This window comes from Poecilia reticulata, chromosome 11, assembly GCF_904066995.2.
Source record: "Poecilia reticulata chromosome 11, P_reticulata-male-v2, whole genome shotgun sequence".
NCBI classification, from domain to species: domain Eukaryota; kingdom Metazoa; phylum Chordata; class Actinopteri; order Cyprinodontiformes; family Poeciliidae; genus Poecilia; species Poecilia reticulata.
The window spans coordinates 13340149-13360372 of NC_088840.1; the positions used below are offsets into that span (position 1 = coordinate 13340149).

Genomic DNA, 20224 nt, shown 5'->3' on the forward strand with positions numbered 1-20224 from the left:
ATAAAGACACACAAATACGTAAAACTATCATACAGTCTGCAATTGAGAAACCAGTAACAAACATTACATTTTGTTGAGTTCCATCATCAATGCATATCAGATATGTTGGTCAATGTCCCAGTGCTTATGGCTCAAAAGCAGCTCTAAACAAGTGTATTTTTAAACTATATTTAATGGCATTCAGTGTTTCAGATGTTTTTGCAGTTTTCTGGAAGTTTGTTCTGGATTTGTGGTGTATAGAAGCTGAATGCTGCTTTGGGTCTGGTTCTGGGGATGCAGAACAGATAGATCTGGAAGGTTGATACAACAATAGCATATCTTTAATGTATTGTGATGCCAAGTCGTTCAGTTATCTATAAACTAACAATATTATTTTAAAGTCTGTTCTCCGAGCCACAGGGAGCCAGTGTAAAGACTTTAGAACTGGGGTGATGTGCTCTATCTTTTAAGTGAATGTGGTGTATTCTGTCAGATACTGGTGTGGTGATGCTTCAGCAGTAAGGCTGTGCAGGCTGGGCTGGGTTGAGCAGCAAAGATTTTTATTTTTAATACAAACTGCAGCCTTCTTGGGTCTATCATGAAGAAGTCCCCCCAATCTCAGGACACATACCTATGTTCCAGATTTATGTCTTGTTTGGGTCTAATTCTCCTGAAGTCTATAAATTAAACTTGTTAACCTCAAAGCATGCTGTTAATAACTAAGAAAAAGGTCTTACAAATTAGATTATAGTGGTTTTAGATATTCTATGTTGTATTCAGTTTTTCACCGATCTTCACACCACCCCAGATGCTAATTTGGAAGACTTTTGTTGATCTTCCGTGAACAGAGCAATCTTCTCTCTCCCATAACATCGGAGTGATACTGCCTTCCTGCAGATGCTAATTTTATGGCCTCCTGTTCTTTCTCACAACACAATAGGCCTCACTCAGAGCTCCCTTTTGATCTCTATCTGTCCTTCCTGTAAGTTGAAATCTTACCCATCAATAATTGCCATCACTTCCCCCCCCCATACCGCACTCCTGCATATACTTATATCCAAATAGCAATACTTTTAGTGTCATATTAAGGAAACAACAAAATCATGGTGTTAATACTTTTATTTGATACATGCTTATTCAACAGCAGCCATGTGTGCAAAGAACAAATGGTCTCATAAGCCAATTGTCAGGAGAAACTAACAAGCAGAAGTGTCTGTATATGAAACTGATTTAGCAGGAAAAGGCTAAATCAGCCTGCCTCGCCTCAGGGCTGAAGCAGGACGCTGCTTAGACTTACATGTTTCAGTTATAAAGGTCAGCTTTTAGCACCTTTGAATAGAGAACAGAGACATCAGCTAGAACATTTGCTGATCATAGGGGAAATATTGACACCCACCCTTTCAGGATATGCAGTAATTATATGCAGAGACATCAGCTAGAACATTTGCTGATCATAGGGGAAATATTGACACCCACCCTTTCAGGATATGCAGTAATTAACCTATAGATACCTCTCTGACGCATATGAGGTACATCACACCTTTCAATTTCTTGGATTAAGAACTTGATTGTCAGAAAGTTCTCAGAATTGGTTGACATGTTGATGTTTTGCAACTGTTTACACTCACACCTGCGTGTGTGACATGACAAGAGCTGTATAAAGAGAGGATGTCTCCTCACCCAAGTGAGAGCTCACTCTGTCAAGTGTGTTTCTCCATCTGCAGATGTTCAGTAAAGTATTTGTTCTTGAAACTTTGACTCTCAGCAGCCTTATTCCGGAGATCAACTGAAAGTTTTCTCCAACAGAGGGTACACGCTTTAATTGCATAATTGCATAAATTAAAAAGCAAGGAAAACCCCCTTTTAGATAAAACTATGCACCCCCAGGGGAACAAGTCAGATTGCTTTTGCAAAAACGCATGAGCACTCTCTAAAAACGCGTCTTTGCCTTTTTTTCCCCTGCCTTGGCATTTTTCCTTATCCTATTTGTCTCAGGTAAATAAAGGTATGTCTTGTATGTATGAAGTGTCTGTGTTGTTGATGTGATTTTATACTTTTAAATGTTGGAATAAACTCCGAAAATGCGTGGAGCTCTGATTGTTAACTCTGTGTGGCTTTTGTTTCCACGCATGGAATCATTGAATCCGGGAGCACAAGAGAATATAACGAGCCAGAACTTAATGATTATATTCTCTTACAAGAATAATAAAAAATAAAGTGTTATTTTAATGTTACTCAAGTAAATTCAATAGAGTCAATCTAAGTAATTACTAACCAACTCTGACAATGTGACCTTTACTCTAACCATTATCAGTTCATGGCTAACCTGAACTCAATAAATCCTAAGCCGCACTCATCACCCCAAAACAGAACTGTTTCTAATGGGGCCCCGGGTTTTGGGCCCCTTCAGGAGCAGTAGGTCCTCACAGCGTAGTATTTGTTGGAAAAAAAAAACGCCTTAAAAGGCTGGACACACTGAAACACACACACAGGAACACACGAGGGCTAGCCTGATATGGGCGTTCCTCATAACAACTTAGCGCTGCACGAAAGATATTGGTTGCTAAACTTTCAGTGCGTCATTGTTATCTCTACTTCCCGTTTTCCAAGATTCCTACTACACAACAACTTCAAGTTGTGTTACCAACGACTGCTCCTGGTCCAGGTGAGAATAGGTAGGTTCCCCCAGCGACTTTCTGGGAGCCAAACATGTTTGGAGGACTGAGCCGGGTTAGCTGAGGGTCACATGGCGCTGTTGCAGACACCTGGACGGTTAGGATTTTCCACACTGAAAATGGCTGTTGAACATAGTTACCGTCGCTTTTTTTGAAACCTCTCACGCCTTCACTTACTTCGGGGAATATATTTATTTTTTTCGTACTGTTGTTGAATGTGAGTTTAAATCGCTGTTTTATACGATACTTAAAGTATTCACAGTGACGGATATCCGGAGGAGAATCGGTAAAATTGAGCTATTTATGGATGGAGAGAAATGTTACAATTTACGTTGGATGTTATTGGAGAATGTTTATTATTTCAGTAGGGCTCGACTACAGGAAATACCAAGACCACTGGATGTTTCCTCATGCACAAAAGTCGTTTCCATGAGAGTTGTTGGTCTACATTCCGCTGCAAAGTGTCAGCATTTCATGACGAGAGGCTAAAAACTATGTTAAACCAGAAACTGTATGTTTGTTAGATTGAAAATTGCTTCAGAATGTTGATCCTGAAAGCAAATCAAAAATAATTGATCACTTTCGTTGAGTCTTCAGTTTTCAGTTGCTAAAGTTTGAAACGGCTGCGCCATCTCGTGGTTACATTTGAAACAACACATACCTGAACCCTGGCTCACCCAGACATCGAAATAGTAAAAAAAAACAACCTTATTTAAGCAAATTATTGTCTGAATCATATTTCAGCTAAACTATTAGGAATTAATTTATGTATCCCATGTTGGAAGAGATGCAAAAGTTCAAGTTTTTTTTAATTCTATTTTTAGACTTTATTTCAATGTAAACTTTTTCAAATGTTGGCACATCTACTTGTTTTTAGTAATTAAGTTCTTTACAACCACGTGGTATTTTTTAGTCATCCCTTCAAAGTCAGTATTTTATAGTTTCTTCTCGTGTCCTTTGTAAAAGCAAACTCAGTTTTTTTTTAAGATTGATCTGCTTGTTGTTCCATTCTTCTTTCAATTGACTGTGACCAAAAAGCACCCCCACTGCATAATAATGCCACGTTATCTTTATATTTTCACATCTATCTGTTTCAGATGGTAAATAATGCATATACAGTAAGCTTGTGCTATGCATGGTGGATTTTTTTGTTGATTCTTCTGTGGTAAGCTTTAAAAAATGTAATTACTAAATCACTCCAATCTTCGCTACACAGGTGGTGTTTTGCTGGACCGTCAGGATGGATTCAGGTGGGGTTCAAAAAGACATGCTGCACCATTTACAGTTCTGTAAAACAGATTTATTATGTTTTTGTTTTGTTTTTTTGACACAATTTTTCACACCATTAAGTACATCTTGTATGTTCAGAGTAAATATAAAAATTAAGTTTTCAACTGGTGATTAAATATATTAAGTGGGGGGAAAAAAGCTACAAATAGCAACTCAGCCAGGCATTGCGTATGGACAGGATGGACTTTTCCTATTATTATTATGGTTTATTATTTCCACATAAGATCAGGTTGATTTGTATAGCTTTTTAACCCCTTAAAGGAAATACTTTTAATTTTGTTATTAAAATGAGTTTGGTGATTTGAAACATGGATAAAGGCACAAACGGAAGGAATCTTTAAGGATACAAATGTTTATATTCTATACACCCGAGTTTCGGTGTAAAATGTTTTTGGAAAAATATGTTATTTTGATGTTTTCAGGCAAAAGCGAGCTGCTGAACTCTTTGGAGACGTATCTGAACAACAAAGCCAGACTACAACCCATCATAGGTCTATAGAAACAAGTCAAAGTTTATTGCATGTGGCCTTTTCTCATTTTTCATTCCATAATTCTGCTGTTTTGTGCATATTTAGGCCTGGGCACCATTATAGAGTGTGTGAATGTGACTTCACGGGCCAGAGAGACGTTGTACCTGTGTGAGGTGTGTGCATGCAGACTCACCAAAGCTGATATGCGGAACCACATAATGGGGAGCCACCACAGATTCAACTACATTGTAAGTTCTGCTGAAGAAAAGTCATGTTGCGTATTTGTGATCTGTTGTTGTTGTTTAACATCTGATGCTCTGCTCATCAGAAAGCCTGTCACCCCCACTTAGTGTCTAAGTGGCTGGGCAGCCCTGACCTGTCTAAGATGGCTTGGCCTTTAATGGAGTTGGCTAAAGTGTTGGAGAAGAAAGAAGGACCAGGAAAGGTTCAGGTATGCTGTTTGGCTCTGTTTGTTTTTAGTTTTTAGCTACATGTGTTTTGATGTGTTCATATCTTCTTGTCTTTTATATAAAGTTGTTTGAAGTTCAAGATGAGCTTTACCAGATGATGGCGACACAGAGTGAAAATCATGGTTAGTTTTTTTTTTTCTGAATTTACGTTCTTATGTTATTCTTGTACATACAGGGTTTCCCCCAGTGTATTATAAGCCTGGCGGGCCGTCAGACTGAGCATTGTTTATCTATTTTGTTTTTTTAAAGACTTTGTAGTTAGTGTTTAGGTATTAATCTTCCAGTCTTCCAATAACATGTAATTATCAAGTGATATTTTCAAATTTCCTGTCAACTCTAAACATTTTTTAAACCAAAAACAATGCGGACCGCTGGATGACTGCCCAAGGGCCCCAAGCACTGGGCTTAGCAAGTTTTCTTGGGGAAACCTTGACATGTATATGTATTGTCAACGAGACATCCTTCTCTCTTCAACACCACAGCAGTGACTCTGATGAAGACTTTAAAACAAGAGCAAGCCGAGTTGGAGAGCTTTTCCGAAACGAAACCTTTGCATTATCCGGTCGCGTCTCAGAGGGTCGTTTTGCCTGCACGCAACCAGTGGGAACATCCAGAGACATCCGACAGGGGTGACATGAAATTAGTTCAAGTCTCACAGCAAACTGAGCCGAAGACACTGTTACAAAACATATCAGCCCCACGGCTGGAGAAGGTCCAGATGTCGGCTCAGGCCTCTGCGGTATCGGAGAGCGGCGACGGGTTTCTGGAGGATTTCCCTGGAGCCAAGCCTGTCATTGGTAAGCACAGATTAACTGTTGCAACAAAGCGGTAATTACAAAGCTAAACTTGTGTAAATAGCAGCATGATTTCAGTACACAGTCATATTTTAGCATGTGATTAGTTATACATGAGTATAACCACTGATGTAGGCTGAGAAGAAGTTCTGGTATGTGGAAATGTACACAACCAGCCAGATGTTTATGTTCACATGTCATGGGCTTGGATCAAATTATTTTTGGTCTTTTAATGATTTCTTTGTTTCTTTGTATTTTAAGAACTCGAATTAGGTATAAATGTCTGAATCCATAATTGTCTTTCTCACCGATGGTTAAAATGACAATAAAATGCTTAATACACTTCAGGCTTTTTATTGCCATCATGAAGGCTGCAGTTTAATTCCATATGAATATTTAAACTATCTTTGGAGTTTACTGAAGTCACTTTGCTTGAGCATCTCGACTCAGTCCAAAACCGGCTAAATGTTCAAATGTCTTGTTGATGATTTGAGTTGAGGTGGACAAATGTGACAATGTTCCATCTTCAGTGTCACTGCAAGCAGAACAGACCCTTAGCATGACGATTCACAGGGACACTGTTTCTACATCATTTTCATTTTATGGTGGTTCCTGAGTTGCTCCTAAAAATCCTGACCAACTTCCTTTTCATCTGAGGCAGACAGTTTGATTTCAAATGGCTGGTTGTTGCAACAGGACCATGATCCTAAACACAAAGAAAACCAAGTTTGGAAAGGCTTACAGTAAGCTTCCTGAATGGTCTCTCCCAAAAAACTCTGCTTAATTTTAGAAAAACTTTGTAAACTTTATTTAAAATTCAGGTCTGTGCCATAAAGTCCGCTCGTTTAAGAGTTTACTAAAAAATATGTGGTTGAGGAGCAACTTGCTTAGAGACATTTAGCCTGATCTTAATGTGGGTGCAGGTATACATTTGAAAATTAATGGATTGAAGAAAATCCTTTAGAAATTCAAACTAGTGAACCCAATACAAACGGCTCAAAAGCATCTGTAAAAGTGATTGACATTTGTGCCCGTGATTAATCTATTTAAACTTATTCAATCATTATTCATCTCCTGATCTCCCCAAAAACTAAAATCAACTTTAATGGAAGCAAATCTTCTCCTCTTAAGAGTTTTTGTATAAGTGAAGTGAGCGTATTTCCATGTGTATATTTACAAACCGAGTTGTTATCCCAACCTAAAATGTTAAGCCAGTTGGTTAAAAAAACAACTCCAACCCACGTTTGTCTCAGGTCTCGTCCGTGTGGTCGAGTTCAGAAGTGAAGACGGCTGCTCATGTTGTTTCTTATGCCATTGCTGTCGCATAAGATCCACCAAAAATGACCTGATCGATCACCTCTCCAGCTCCTCCCATCTAGTTAACTACCTGGTAGGTTTGCTTCAGACTCTTTAACATTCCTCACATATGTTACGATTACATGTGTATGTACTGTTCCGGGAGGTAAAATAAATATTTGATTGTGTAGATGGAAATTTATCCTGACCAAATACAAGCTTTGGGGGAAGTTGGTGAAGATGACTTCCAGCTTCAGTCACTGGCTGCCAAAGTGGAGGAAGAGGAGGGCAGAGGAGAGATGAAGGTATTTTTGCTTCCTCAAGCTGCAGGTTGTTCTGTTTTTTTTTTTTTTTTTTTTGCTCTATGTTTATTAAGAAATGAACTTAATAAACATAGAGCAGATAGTAGATTTTAACAGTAGTTGTCAAAGTGGATAAGGCCAACAAAACAAGTGAGATAAAAAAAAAACTATCTTTAAGTCTGTTTGTTTGTATATAAAATATCTGTGTGGCAAAATCTGTGAAGCTTAAGCACAAAAGAAATAAATCTTTAAGATGACATTCTAGTTTCAGAAGTGTTTTAAAAATATTGTTTTTTGACATTTATTTAATGCAAAATGCACATCTTTAAAGTTGAGGTTCCACCAATCTAAATTAGGCTTTGAAAAGAAATAACTTGCTGTTATTAGTCTTTTTAAAGTATCTGACTAACATAGATAGAACAAGGAATACCATAGAAGATCAATACAATGTTATGAGCACGTCTCATATTCTAGTTTTCCTTCATGAGACAATTGTCAGGTGAATGCTAAACACCAATGTTGTTACAAAAACTCATTTTTACAAGGCAAAAAGTCTTTAAAGAATGATACGGTTGAAAGTGGGTTCTCCAAATACTGGAAGAAAAGGCTCACATATTTGTGCCACTCATAGATTATCAAATACTGATTCTTTTTTGTTTTTAATGACAAGTTAAAGTGATTATTCTTCACTGGTTGAAAGGTATTTTATATATCCACTAATACAAATTTGATATTGTTGTGTAAAAAAAAAATGCAAAAGAAAAGAAAATGGCCTCATGTAATGCACTGAAGTTGTGATTGCACTCAACCAATATCTCATGTTCCCAGATAGTAAATGTACCCGAGTCCATCTGTAGTCAACTCACTGGCAAAAGTTACCACTGGTGTAAGTAGAGATGACTTTCATTTCTTTGCTGGGCCATAAACCTTCCATCTCTTTAGCTCCATCTCTGCTCTCAAAGTCTGACTTGTAAGTATCTGTCTGTCTTTTTGTCATCTGTCTGAGTCTAGAATGCGAAAATGTGCTTTGTCATAACCTTGTGCGCTTACAGTTTACAAAATGGCTGCTATGCAGCAGGTTTTTGTTTTTTACGTCCAGGGTGACACTGACCTTCTCCATAGATTAGCATGCAGGGCCAGGAGGCATTTTTGATTACAGTGATGTTTTTATATAAACATTTCCATTTTCTTTAAGTTTGTGAAGCCTTTGCTCTGCTTTTGTAGCTTTTGGTTTCTTTTTTTTTTTTTACACAAGTCAAAGCTAATTACAAGACTATCATATAGAGTTATAGGCAGCGCCTTTCAAAAATATTCATACCTCTTCAACTTAAAAGTGACACCGCAGACTTCCTTGTAATTTCTCTGGATTTTGTGTTTGATCAACAAAAAGTAGCTCAAAACGGAAATGGAAGCAACATTAAGAAAACCAAACAAATTCAGTGAAATCATCCGAGTTCAAAAGTCGCCCATTTATTATACTGTGATTTAAATTCAGTTTAAATTCATCTGTTCTCTGAATTCCTCAGAGGTTTGTTAGAGAACAAACGGCTTCATAAAGACCAAGGAGTGCAGCAGACGGGTCTGGTAACTGTGGAGGGAATGCCAAGATTCTCAGCTTAGGTGGAAAAACCTGTTGCTAGGACAGCTATTAGTCATGCTCTCTACTACGCCTCTATTGTTCAAAGTAACCCTTAAGAAGTTTCAGTTTGTTATAAACTGTTAAGGAGATTTATTAATTAATCTTATTTTGATATGAGACACAGTTCCAATTGACAGCAAGTCAAGAATAACAGAATGCACTGTTATAATTTTTTTTAAAAGGGTCAAAGAAAAGAAAATGATTGTCAACACTCTCGACAAATCCAAAAGTAAAGAAACAAAAGGATACACCGCTTTTTAATGTCCACCGAAAGCACGGAACTTCCCATCCGCTTAACAAAGAAGACGGTCTTTTCCCATCTCCAGTGCAGCAGCTGAGTGACCTTGGACGATGGTTCATCAGTTCAAAAAGACAATTACAACTTCTCAGAAAACTTCTGTTATCAGCTTCTGTTTGCCTCGTGAATAAGCCAAAGTTTTTTTGTCGCCACACCACGCATGTAAAAATGACCTTGTCAAAGGCCGACACTAAATCTTGTTGCGAGACTTGGGATAAGTTAACATCCTCGGATGTTCTTCATCCAATCTTACTAAGCTCGAACTACTGCGCAGACGATTTGAGGTTTTAAAGACGTACCTCAAAAGTTTTGCAGATGTAATTAAGTAAGTGGACTCAGAGGGGCTGAATACGAATGTGTACCAGGGTGTTTTTATTTGTGTGAGAAATTAGGGAGGGGACGGGGGGAGACTCATCGCTTTTTTTTCTTCCGCTTCACAATTAGGCGCTACATGTTTTGATGTAGGTGATGTGACAAAATGTGGAAAACGTCCAAGGGGGTGTGAATATTTTTACAAGGCACTTGGCCATCTGAGAACAAACTGAGTGAATCCATCGTTATGCAGTTTGAACATTTTGTTTGTAAAGTTTTGAGTGAATTTTGAATTACAATTTCTTTTTTAGGCTTTTAGTAGTTTTCTCTCATTTTGCTAACTCGCTCTTTTTTTCTTTTCAAAAATCGTTTTATGGGCATGTTTTTCCTGTATATCCTTGGTGTTTTTCTCATTTTCAAGGTTTAAAGATGCTTTCAAGAGGAGGGAAACATTCCAGCCTTCAACAGAAAAGAAAAGCTGTCATAGGTGAGTCTTTCCTCTGATATTTTGAAAAAAAATAGCAATCTGTTCCCTCTTACATAATTTGCCTTGCCCGTTTCAGGTCTGAACAAGATTACAGCTCGACATGCGCCAGAAAAAAGCTTTGTAGCGATGCCAAAGCGAGCAAAAACAATGAAACCAATGAAGAAGAAAAGGAAAAAGACCAATACCATGTTTAGCGTGAGCCTGCCTATAGGTAAAGGTGAACTTCTCCTGGAGAGAAGATCCTTTGACGCGGATCATCTTTTTGAGTCATCTGCATCACCTTCATCTAAATCGGAGCCAGCTCCATCACCCTCTGAGGTTTTAGACACCAGGTCTCCTGTAGACCTTATTGATACACAGCTGGAGCTTCAAACATCTCAACGAGAGCAACAGCTCTCCCAAGAAGTTGCAGACTCTGGTGATTACATGTCAGAAAAGCACATCACAGTCACAGTATTTCAAGGCGAAGATGGTTATGTTGGCGACAACCTGCCTGGACTACATAAGTTAAGGGGATCTCAGGAATGCTCGAGTAAAGGCTGGACATATGAAGATTTACAGGCCCAGAACGGGGGACATTTTGCTGCTGGAGCCCACTCTGAGGAGATTTCACCTTTTGACTCCTACTATAGAGAGGGGAGCTGTGGGACCAATATTTGGTACGGTTCAGCATCAGCCGGAGCAGAACGGGAAGCATCGAGGCTAGAGAGAGAAAGCAGCGAGATCATCTCAAGTTATGGTCAGCAGCATCAAAACCAGCAGCCGTCATGGAGCGATGCAGGTTTTCACACAGGCAGGGTGTGGGGACAACAAGTTCCTTATTTCAAGGATGCCAGGATAAACGTGGAAACTCACTTGGGAGATACTCCTCTGTACAGGGGCAGCTTTGTATTGGATCCTAGAGGACAGGTTCATGAGACTGAACAGAGACAAGCCCAGGCTTACACGAAATTCACTACTGACTATCACCAAACAGCTCCACAGCGCTACACGACTCCGTCCACAGCGTTTGAAGTCAGTCCAATACAGCAGAGGTTGATGTTTCAGGCCTATCATGATGCTTCAACCAGAACCAGCCAGGGGCCTTTACCCCGCACCACCCGGGGTCCATTACCTCGCACCAACCCAAACTTTATGTATCCAGTCACAGATGGAGCTGGTTGGGGATGGACTCGGGCTGATGCTTTCATTCAGCCAGGACAATCTGCGTGCTACACTCCCAGGCCTGGCGTTTATTTCAGCGCTGGCATTCCAAACTGAATAAAAGCAAACTTCATGACTCGCATGGTCAAGTGTTAAAAATTAGACTAGCTTAAAAATATACCCTAATACTAATACATGTTGGAGTCTCCAAATGTACAATGAAATAATTTGGCTGTTGTATTTGTTTGTTTTTTTTGTTTTTTCAAAAATAATTCCTGAATTGGAAATGAATGTTGAAGAACTGAAGGAATCACATTATGAAAGATGCCACTGGATGTGACTAGGTGTAAACAAACACCAGAACATGAGCAAAATCTTACTTGAAGTTTAAGACCAACATGAAATTTTTATATTTCAAGCTCTATTTTTATTTTGCCAAACTGATACATTGTTTTTTTTCTTTCAAAATACTGCTGTTTATATTGGTTCAGATACATTAAAAATCCCTTAAACTAGGGATTGCTCTTCTAGATTAATGCATTGCATTACCTGAGCGATTGTGTTTTTTCTTTTTTTTTTTTTTACCGTTAAAGCACAACTGCATTTATCATGTGCAGCTTTGCTTTGAAAATCCAGCCCTGCAACAACATGTAGAGATTTGTTGCATTTTGTTTTTAGGGCTGTCAGATTGAATTTATTCTGTCGATGCTACAATCATTCACTTTAATTTAAAGGGAAATGAAAGACCGATTGTCATGGTCTGTGTTACAATGCTGCATCTCAAGAAGCCTCTGAATGACACACATTCTGGAGAAGAGCATACTCAGGGTTGTCCATTATGTTTTACACATTATGAGGCATCCGTCTTTGCACAGTCGTCTCTGGATTTGGTTCTACCAAAGATGTCATGATCCCAGTTTTTGCATTTGAGTTTCCACCACTGTATATTTTTCAATATGCATCAGTGGAGTTATTCGTAATCAAACTTTACATACAGATAATTTTTCATACTGTCAGATGTAACAAAAACATCCTTTATAAGTACTGAAATCCTAGAGTTTCAAATCCATATAGCAAAAAAAAAAAAACTAGATGAATTAAAACTGAGAAGCGGTTTGTTTTTCCCCTTCTGCAGAGAAACGGATTTACAGTTCTTAGATTGGATCTGTTGTGATTCACTCAAATTTGTGACTTTCCTAAACCTTTGTAATGAAAGTGCTAATTAAACTATTGGAAAATGTGTTAACCTTATGTAGTGTGGTAAGAATTAATGAAATACTCTGGTATGGAATATAAAATGTTACATCTCAGTTTTGAATAAATTGCGTCTTCTTAAATGTGTTCATGTCTCTTTAGAAACAACCTTACATTGAAACATTTGTGTTTTTCTAATAATAAAACACATTTGAATAGTTTTTTATTTTATTTTTTTTACCAGTGGTCTTTGCGATATAAAGTCACTATTAAGTGGGCTCTGGGGATCAGGTTTGGGGACCTCAGCTTTGGAGAAATGGTTTCCCCCCAGTGCGCTAGAATCCAATCCTGCTTCTCTGAGAGAAGTTGCTGCTTTGCATTTTTGATACAACGCAAGCATCCAAACATCTCCACCTCACTATCCGTGCAGAAACGCTCAAACCTTCCTACTTCTATTTACAAGCAAGCTTTACATGAAGGGCAACCTGATTCTATAGATGCAACACCTTTTGAATATAGCCCTAGCCACTTACACTTGACTCTTTTGGGTTTTCTCTTGGAAACTAAATTGAGTCAAATTAGTTTTAATCTTGTCTGTGAAGCTCTTTGGATGTAAAGCTGCGATGATGGCAAGCAACAAAGAAGAATGATTTCAAGCACAACTTTCCCTATTAAAAGCTTCTATGAGAATATCATCTGCCCTGTCAAAACACTAAGTTTCTTTAAATCAAGGTTAAAATCTCCTTTTTTTCAGTTGCTTTGATAAATAACTGGAACATCATTAACTGCAGTTTGTAATCCAACTCTTTCCTTTTTTAGCCACTGCAGTTTAATATCTCATTTTATTTTTATCACATTGCTAAATATACACACTTACCTGTCTTCATGAACGATTAGCAATTAAAATCTGAACTGATTCTATAAGGTGATATTTTTATATTTTCATGTCTTTCTCGACTATAATAGTATTTAATGTGTTTATCTGAACCATTTTTATGTAAGAGGAACGGTGTTTTTTTTCTTTCACAACACTGTAGGTGTGTTATCACCAACTTTTCATATTTTGCAAATAGTATCATTTAATTTGATCACTTTTAGAAACCAAAACAATGTGAATTGCCACGATATGAGCTGAAGCTGCATTTGTATAACGTCACTTTCCTGAAATAATGGCCTAATTATTTTATTTTTTTTTGTTGCCAAAAGTAAAATTTTTTGAAAAGAAAAAAATGTGTGATTTTTTTATTTTTATTTTGCTAAAATCACTGACAAAAAATGACTTGGGCCATTATTTTAGGCAGCTGACGAAAGAAGATTCATGAAAAAAGTGTAATTTCCTCTAGACTTGAACGCAACATTTAAACAACCCGGAAGCGTGTCTGCAGAAGCTCCCCGCCCCCCAGCAGAGACAGTAACCCCAGAGAGCTCCATCAAGAGGGCGGCGGTGACTGGCTAGCATGAACAACTGCTCAGATAGTCACCGCAGCGCATAAGCTTTCGTGTACATGGCAACAATTCACAAACTGGCCTCCTAACCTGCAGCAGAAGACCTTTTTCAGTGGACCCTGAAGCTGCCTCCTGCAGTGGTCTTGACTCACTCCTGTTTTTCTCGTCGAGATGTCTGCTTTCTCCGAGGCGGCATTAGAGAAAAAACTATCCGAGCTTAGCAACTCTCAGCAAAGTGTGCAAACGCTGTCGCTGTGGCTCATCCACCACAGAAAACACTCGAAGACTATTGTCACAGTGTGGTTCAACGAACTGAAGAAAGGTAAGGTCGATCTAGGCTCGAAGTAAACAACAGCAGACCATGCTTCACGAAGTCCTCAGCACTTTACATGTGGCTGCAGGGAGCAGGCTAGCTCAGGCTAACTCTTAGCTGGACTATTTAAACTACTTTAGCTTGCTATGTTCATATCAAAAGGCAGATTTAATAGTTAGCCTTGTTGCTGCTAGCAGGCCAATTGTCAAGCAAAGTGCAGTTAGTTTTCTGAGTTAGCTTTGCATGTTAAAGCTAGTCGGGATACTTTGTTTGTAAATCTTAATTCAGTAAATATTTAGTTGAATGCATTTCTTTTATATGTCAAAGGTTTCTGAATTAGCCAAAAAAACTGTTAATCTATCCTCATAGATCCTCATCTATTCTCCTTAAGGAACATATAATCAACTAATATACGTTTTTGTTAATTAATACACTTTCTGCCTGATATTTAGGTTCACTGCTGCCAAGAGTTGTTGTGCAAATATTACAGTAATTAGAATAATTGATAATGATAAGCAAATACATGTATTTTTATATACACATAAAAGCTGTAGTTGTTTTGTTTCCAATATTAAATATTTTCTTATCAACAAATATTATGGTTTCCTATGTGATATGTTGATAGCATAAGTAATATTAAACATAAAAATACAATATTAATGGTAATAATAAGAAATGTGTTACTCCAATTATTTTTTTTATTGCTAATAGTTAAAAAAAAACGTGATAAATTTCTATCTAATCTGTTGGACACTCGAGGCAAACAAAAATGTGATAATCTGTTGTCAAAAAATGTGGTGTTATCTCCTGTGATCCAACTATACATTGGCATCACGCGTAATAAGAAAAGTAATAATGATAATCTTTATTAAGCTGCACTACAATAACCATGATAACAATTATGAGGACAAAAAACGCGCCTCAAAAGATAAGATTTCAAAAACAAAACAAAGAAAAGGTTCCAACCAAGATTTCAAAACATTCATAAAATACAATTTTATGAATATGTCCTACACATACTAAAATGTAAGTTTAAACAAGTCACCTCTTATCTTTACAAAATTTATTTGTGTACATAAACATGATTTAAAATAATTTGAGCAGAAAATACAAGTAGAAGTCAATTTTCAGGCATAGAAAATGGGCATTTTTTTCAGTTTTAAGAGGTTAATCAGCTGCAATTTGCCTGCCACTTGTGGAAGATTTGTAGTTGATGAATTAAATTCATCCAATTACCTTCAAATACTTCAGTAAAAGCAATAAGGCTACAGAATCTTCAATATCACTTCTAATAATAATTAATTGTGCCACTGATGAAAGCAAACTACTTCTAGTTTTATTGAGTAATTTGGTTGTCATGGTATCTAAATTAAGACAAAGAAAGGTTTGCCGACATGTTAGGCGCTGCTATTAATGGCGGACTTATTAGCGGGGGACTAGTCGAGCGTCCTAATGACATCTCAGGTGGATGTTTTAGTTTGGGGCTCTGCGTCTGGGGGAAAACAGACAGTTGTGTCTGAAAAGCTCTGTGGGATAAAGATGGTTCTCTCTAAAGGTTTATGCTCACCTCAGTCCAACAACATTCAAAACATCGTTAGTCCAGAAATGGAAACCCTTTGTCCCTTTTTTTTTTACTCGTTCAAGTTGTTTGAATTTAAGAAAAAAAAGGAATATAACCAAAATACAAGGTTTATAAAAGACTAATATGGAAATTAGTCCATGTGATTTATGATTTAATTGATTCTAAGTGCTGCTCAAAAATAATGCTAAAATATTATGTAGTGTTTTACTATTCTTTATTTGAATAGGAATTAAACCTAGTATTTATAGTAGAGTGAACAGATCCATAAGATGCATTTAGATTGTATTTTATTCTAATTGTAACACATTTATTTTACTTCTTTTCTATTGCTCAGTTGAAAAAAATCAAAACAATTAATCCACCCTTTTTGAATTGGCCGTTACTATTTTGTCTCAACCTGTTTCCAATATGTACCAAAAACCAAGTAGCAAATCAGAAGATTTTACGTTGCACCTCATTTCCCTCGATTGCGATTCTGATCCCCATTTGGGCCCCATCGACTTCGGAAGATTGGGTTAGGAGCTGCGACTCAGTCAAAATCACTGAGTGGTATATTAATTGGAGGCAGATGATCAGTAAGAAACCTCCTTACTGACTGTGAAGCGATAGATCGCAAGAGCAGCAAAAATGACCAGCTCTTCTGTCGGTTTTGTTCGTCACATCCACATTCTCCGCTATGTGTGTTTCGACGTGTGTGCGTGTGTGTGTGTGTGTGCGCGTGTGCGAGCAGCTCAGGTATCGCGCAAGCTGACCTTCCTCTACTTGGCCAACGACGTCATTCAGAACAGCAAGAGAAAAGGACCGGAGTTCACCCAGGACTTTGCACCGGTCATTGTTGACGCGTTCAAACATGTCAACAGGTCGGGTTTGATTTTTTTTTTTTTTTTTTTTTTACGAAGGAGGATTAGGCTTACCGGTCCTGTGTTTGAAAGCGAATGCGTTTTGTTTCGGGTGTTTTTCCCCCGTTCAGGGACGGCGAGGAGGGCTGCAAGAAACAGCTAGGTCGGGTTTTGTCCATCTGGCAGGAGAGAGCGGTGTATGAGAACAACCTGCTGGAGCAGCTCTCAGAGGTCCTCTGTAAGTTCAACACCAACCCGTTTGGGTTCAGCAACAATGTAGGCTTTAAATCGTAACATTATCGAGACGCGCTCTTGTGGGGAGATAGTGTGATGCTGCAACGTTGGGGTGGAGTTGAATACAGAGCAACCTCTGAGTTTGATATTTTCTCTATTTTCTGTGTTTTTTGTCTTGTCTAAAAATTGTAGATGGAGAAAAGAAACCTAAGAAACGATCTTATGAGGAGATCCACCCTGACGATGAGGGCTTCGCCTCCCGCAGCTCCCCAGCGGATCCTCCACAGGTGGTGTCTTTGAAAATCGCAGCGTTTAATGCAGGAGGTTGACAAAACTGAACTGTATTTGTACTACTATTTCTTCATAAATCTGACTTTCGTTATTTCTCATCATAGTCTCTTAAATAGCCCATTCTTGCTCCTTTCCCTCCCCCCACACTTTTTCCTCGATTTGTATCGCTCTTCACCCACAGACGGCAGATTTAATTCGAGCCCTGCAGGAACTCGAAAATGCCGCCTCCAGCGACTCGGTGCTGCGGCAGCGCATCTCCTCTCTTCCTGCCGAGGTCCAGGACACGTCCCTCCTTCACAGGATCACAGGTAGACATGGAGACATAAAGTTTGGCTCTGCTTTTACAGCGGGGGGGGGAAATAATTATTTGATTGATATTTGCCCTCCAGCGCTGTGCGCATGTGCAAAATTTCTAGATGTAACAATAATGTGCATCTATTAGATGCTATAATAAAGCATTTCTTTCTGAACAGATATAGACACCGCAGCTTTTCCACTTTGCAAATATGCCACACTTTGTGTCCTTCTGTCACATGAAATCCAAATGAAAATAGATTTAACTTTGTGTGGAAAAGCACCGTAATGTTTCTGATTTTTGTAATGATGAATTGCAGCATACAAAGAAATTTAAACTCCTGATAATTCGGGGGAGTGACTTTACCCACCATAAAATTATAAGACTGAATGGCTGCCCGCCTGCTGAACTTTGTGTCTCTGTTTCTGAATGTTTTTGTTTGATTCAGACAAAGAGTCGGGCGAGCGGCTCTCCCGGATGGTCGAGGAAGCCTGCATGCTTTTAGCCGACTACAGCGGTCGCTTGGCCGCGGAGATTGACGACAGGAGGCAGCTGACGCGCACGCTAACGACCTTCCTGCAGAGCCAGAAGGACGGCTTGACCCAGAACGAGCAGAAACTCGAAGTGCGTACATCACTTTTCTGTTTTCCTTCTAAATAATTCACTTTTATGTCTTGTGAGTCACTATTGTGTTCCTCTTATTCGGTTTTAGGCTTCTGCTGTCCTAACAGTGAGATTAAAGTTTCACATTTTAAAGGAAACTAATATGTTTCTGCTATTTATTTAAACCAAGGGTATGTCTTAAGTTATCAAGTAATGCTAGGAAGGCTCTTGGCTGTTGGGGAAACCAAAATAAGGTTGACCATGACTTTTTATCTCTAAAAAAAAATTGTTCTTTTAGCTCTGATTCCGAATCCATACGGTAAGTATTTAACATTCGGTGATCTAAAATAAAAACTAACGGTTTTCCCATAAACATGCTTCTTTGTGTAGTGACAGCTGTATGCAGCTTTTATCCACAGGAATCCAGGAGAAAAACGAAGCATATCGCATGTCTTCACTAAGGTGTTTAATAAAAAGTGAAAATTAAAGACTGAAATGGTTCTTGTGTGCTTTTATTTTGCCCTGAGGCTTACCGCATTCTTACATGACGAACATTTTCTAGCTCTATGGCAAAGTTAAGGTATTGCAAATAATTTTTTTTTTTGTAAAATTTGAATTAGGTTGAGCTCAGTTCAATACAAATGTGAATTCTGAGTTGACTTGGAACAATAAAAGCATTTATTTTAGGAATGACTTATGAAATTATGCATGTTATCTGATAGGGCAGCCTGAACAGCCCATATGAACAAACCAGATGTTCAGAATGATCTAAAAGTGAATGTACACAACAAAAACAGCAGAGATTAAAACATTTGTAAAGTCTCAAGATAACCCAAAATGGCAAGCCGACTTCACTTCTTAAATATTTAAATTAAGACTTTATTTTGCAGAAGCGCTCATTCACAAGCACTAGAACTGGTGGACACTACACTACTTTTATACACAAAGTATATAATGTAAGGCACTAGTGAAGCCAAAGCAAATGGTGACATTTTAAAATACTGGTGCAGAGATGAGTAATTGCTGAAGTTGAAGCAACTATAAATCATCACATGGTATTTTCTTTTTTACGCTGGAACACTGATGTATTGGACTAACCACATGAAGATAAACGTAGCCAGAAACCTCAGATACATAAACTCGTTTCACAGAATGTAAATGCAACACTTCTGTATAAATTTGTTTCATGCAGAATGTGGTATTTGTGGCGCTCATGAGCTTCAAATAAGTTCAGACTAATAAACAACTACTTGTACAATATTATTATAGACAAAACTCTTATTTTATCTTCTTTCGGGACACTTTTCAGGAATACAAGAGGAAACTGACGATGGTGTCGCAGGTCCGGAAAGAACTGCGATTGCGCCTCAATAACCTTTCAGAAGGACATCTCAACTCTTCCAAATGACTGCCGAAACTCGCCTTCTCACCAGTTCTCAGCACAGACCGAACCGAAGCAGCATCTGTTCTCACCTGTCTTCACTGGACTATTTATCCATGTCTCTTGAGCCCCCAAGTGTCCACATCTCCATTTGCAAGCTCGTGTTTTTAATTTAAGGATAAGTTAAGATTGTATCACAGGACTTTCATGTGTTGACACCTGCTGTCTAACTTTTACAGCTTTAAAGTGGTGTGACTGGTGTGATTTTTTTTTTCTTTTTTGGCAACTTAAGGTTAAACATCAGAGTGCAGATCCTTTTTAAGTGTTGATGATTCAGGAGTTCCAGTATTGGGATGTTTTTGTAAAATGCCTCACATTGTTTCGACATATTTACGTAGCTTTTTTGTTAGAGATCACTGTGGCAGTCGCTCGAGCTGGAATCACTGATTTTATAAAGTGTATTGGAAAAAAACTGTATATTTTGAGATTGTCAGAAAACATTGGAAATCCAGGTTCCATAAATCAAGCTATGTGTTTACGCTTTTCATGAACCCTGTTTGTGAAAGGATTGTCTAAAAACCTTGCTCAGTGTACACACATTTGCGTGTAAACATGGTGGAAATCATAAGTGTTTATGATTTGTATTCATCATCCAGATCAAGATACAAGTAGCTTGGGTATTTTTTGTTCTTACCTATGGTGTGCTTACACAGTGAGTGAATTTTGTGTTGTGTTGTTTACTGTGATGCGTCATAGTTTCCAATCAAAAGCGTCATGCAGCCTGAAAAGTGCCCCAGTTTCCAAAGCTAGAATAAAACCACCTTTGTTTTTGCCACTTTCAAGCAAATGCTTTATAAAACAGAATAAACAGAATATAGTATGCAAAATGTC

At 38.2% G+C, this 20224-nt stretch overlaps 2 protein-coding genes across 5 annotated transcripts; both read left to right on the plus strand.

The window, feature by feature from the left end:
• Nucleotides 1–2440: 2440 nt before the first annotated feature.
• Nucleotides 2441–12492, plus strand: LOC103472339 (uncharacterized). Of its 4 annotated transcripts, none has more exons than XM_008421913.3 (12): nt 2441–2644; nt 3871–3904; nt 4367–4435; nt 4520–4662; nt 4743–4865; nt 4949–5006; nt 5367–5681; nt 6932–7068; nt 7166–7279; nt 8105–8162; nt 9947–10012; nt 10089–12492. In XM_008421913.3, the coding sequence occupies exons 1-12, from the start codon at nt 2495–2497 to the stop codon at nt 11270–11272; spliced, it is 2451 nt and encodes an 816-aa protein (XP_008420135.2). In that variant the 5' UTR covers nt 2441–2494; the 3' UTR covers nt 11273–12492. The 4 variants fall into 4 exon arrangements, with proteins under 4 accessions (XP_008420135.2, XP_008420136.2, XP_008420137.2 ...); XM_008421914.2 differs by having other exon boundaries at nt 2505–2654; XM_008421915.3 differs by lacking the exon at nt 2441–2644 and adding an exon at nt 2780–2871.
• A 1235-nt stretch (nt 12493–13727) lies between these two features.
• LOC103472340 (regulation of nuclear pre-mRNA domain-containing protein 1A) lies at nt 13728–20168 on the plus strand. The gene is made up of 7 exons (XM_008421919.3): nt 13728–14117; nt 16421–16550; nt 16661–16767; nt 16956–17050; nt 17236–17362; nt 17798–17973; nt 19262–20168. Exons 1-7 carry the CDS (start codon nt 13967–13969, stop codon nt 19358–19360), a joined length of 885 nt encoding a protein of 294 aa, XP_008420141.1. The 5' UTR covers nt 13728–13966; the 3' UTR covers nt 19361–20168.
• The last annotated feature ends 56 nt before the right edge of the window (nt 20169–20224 follow it).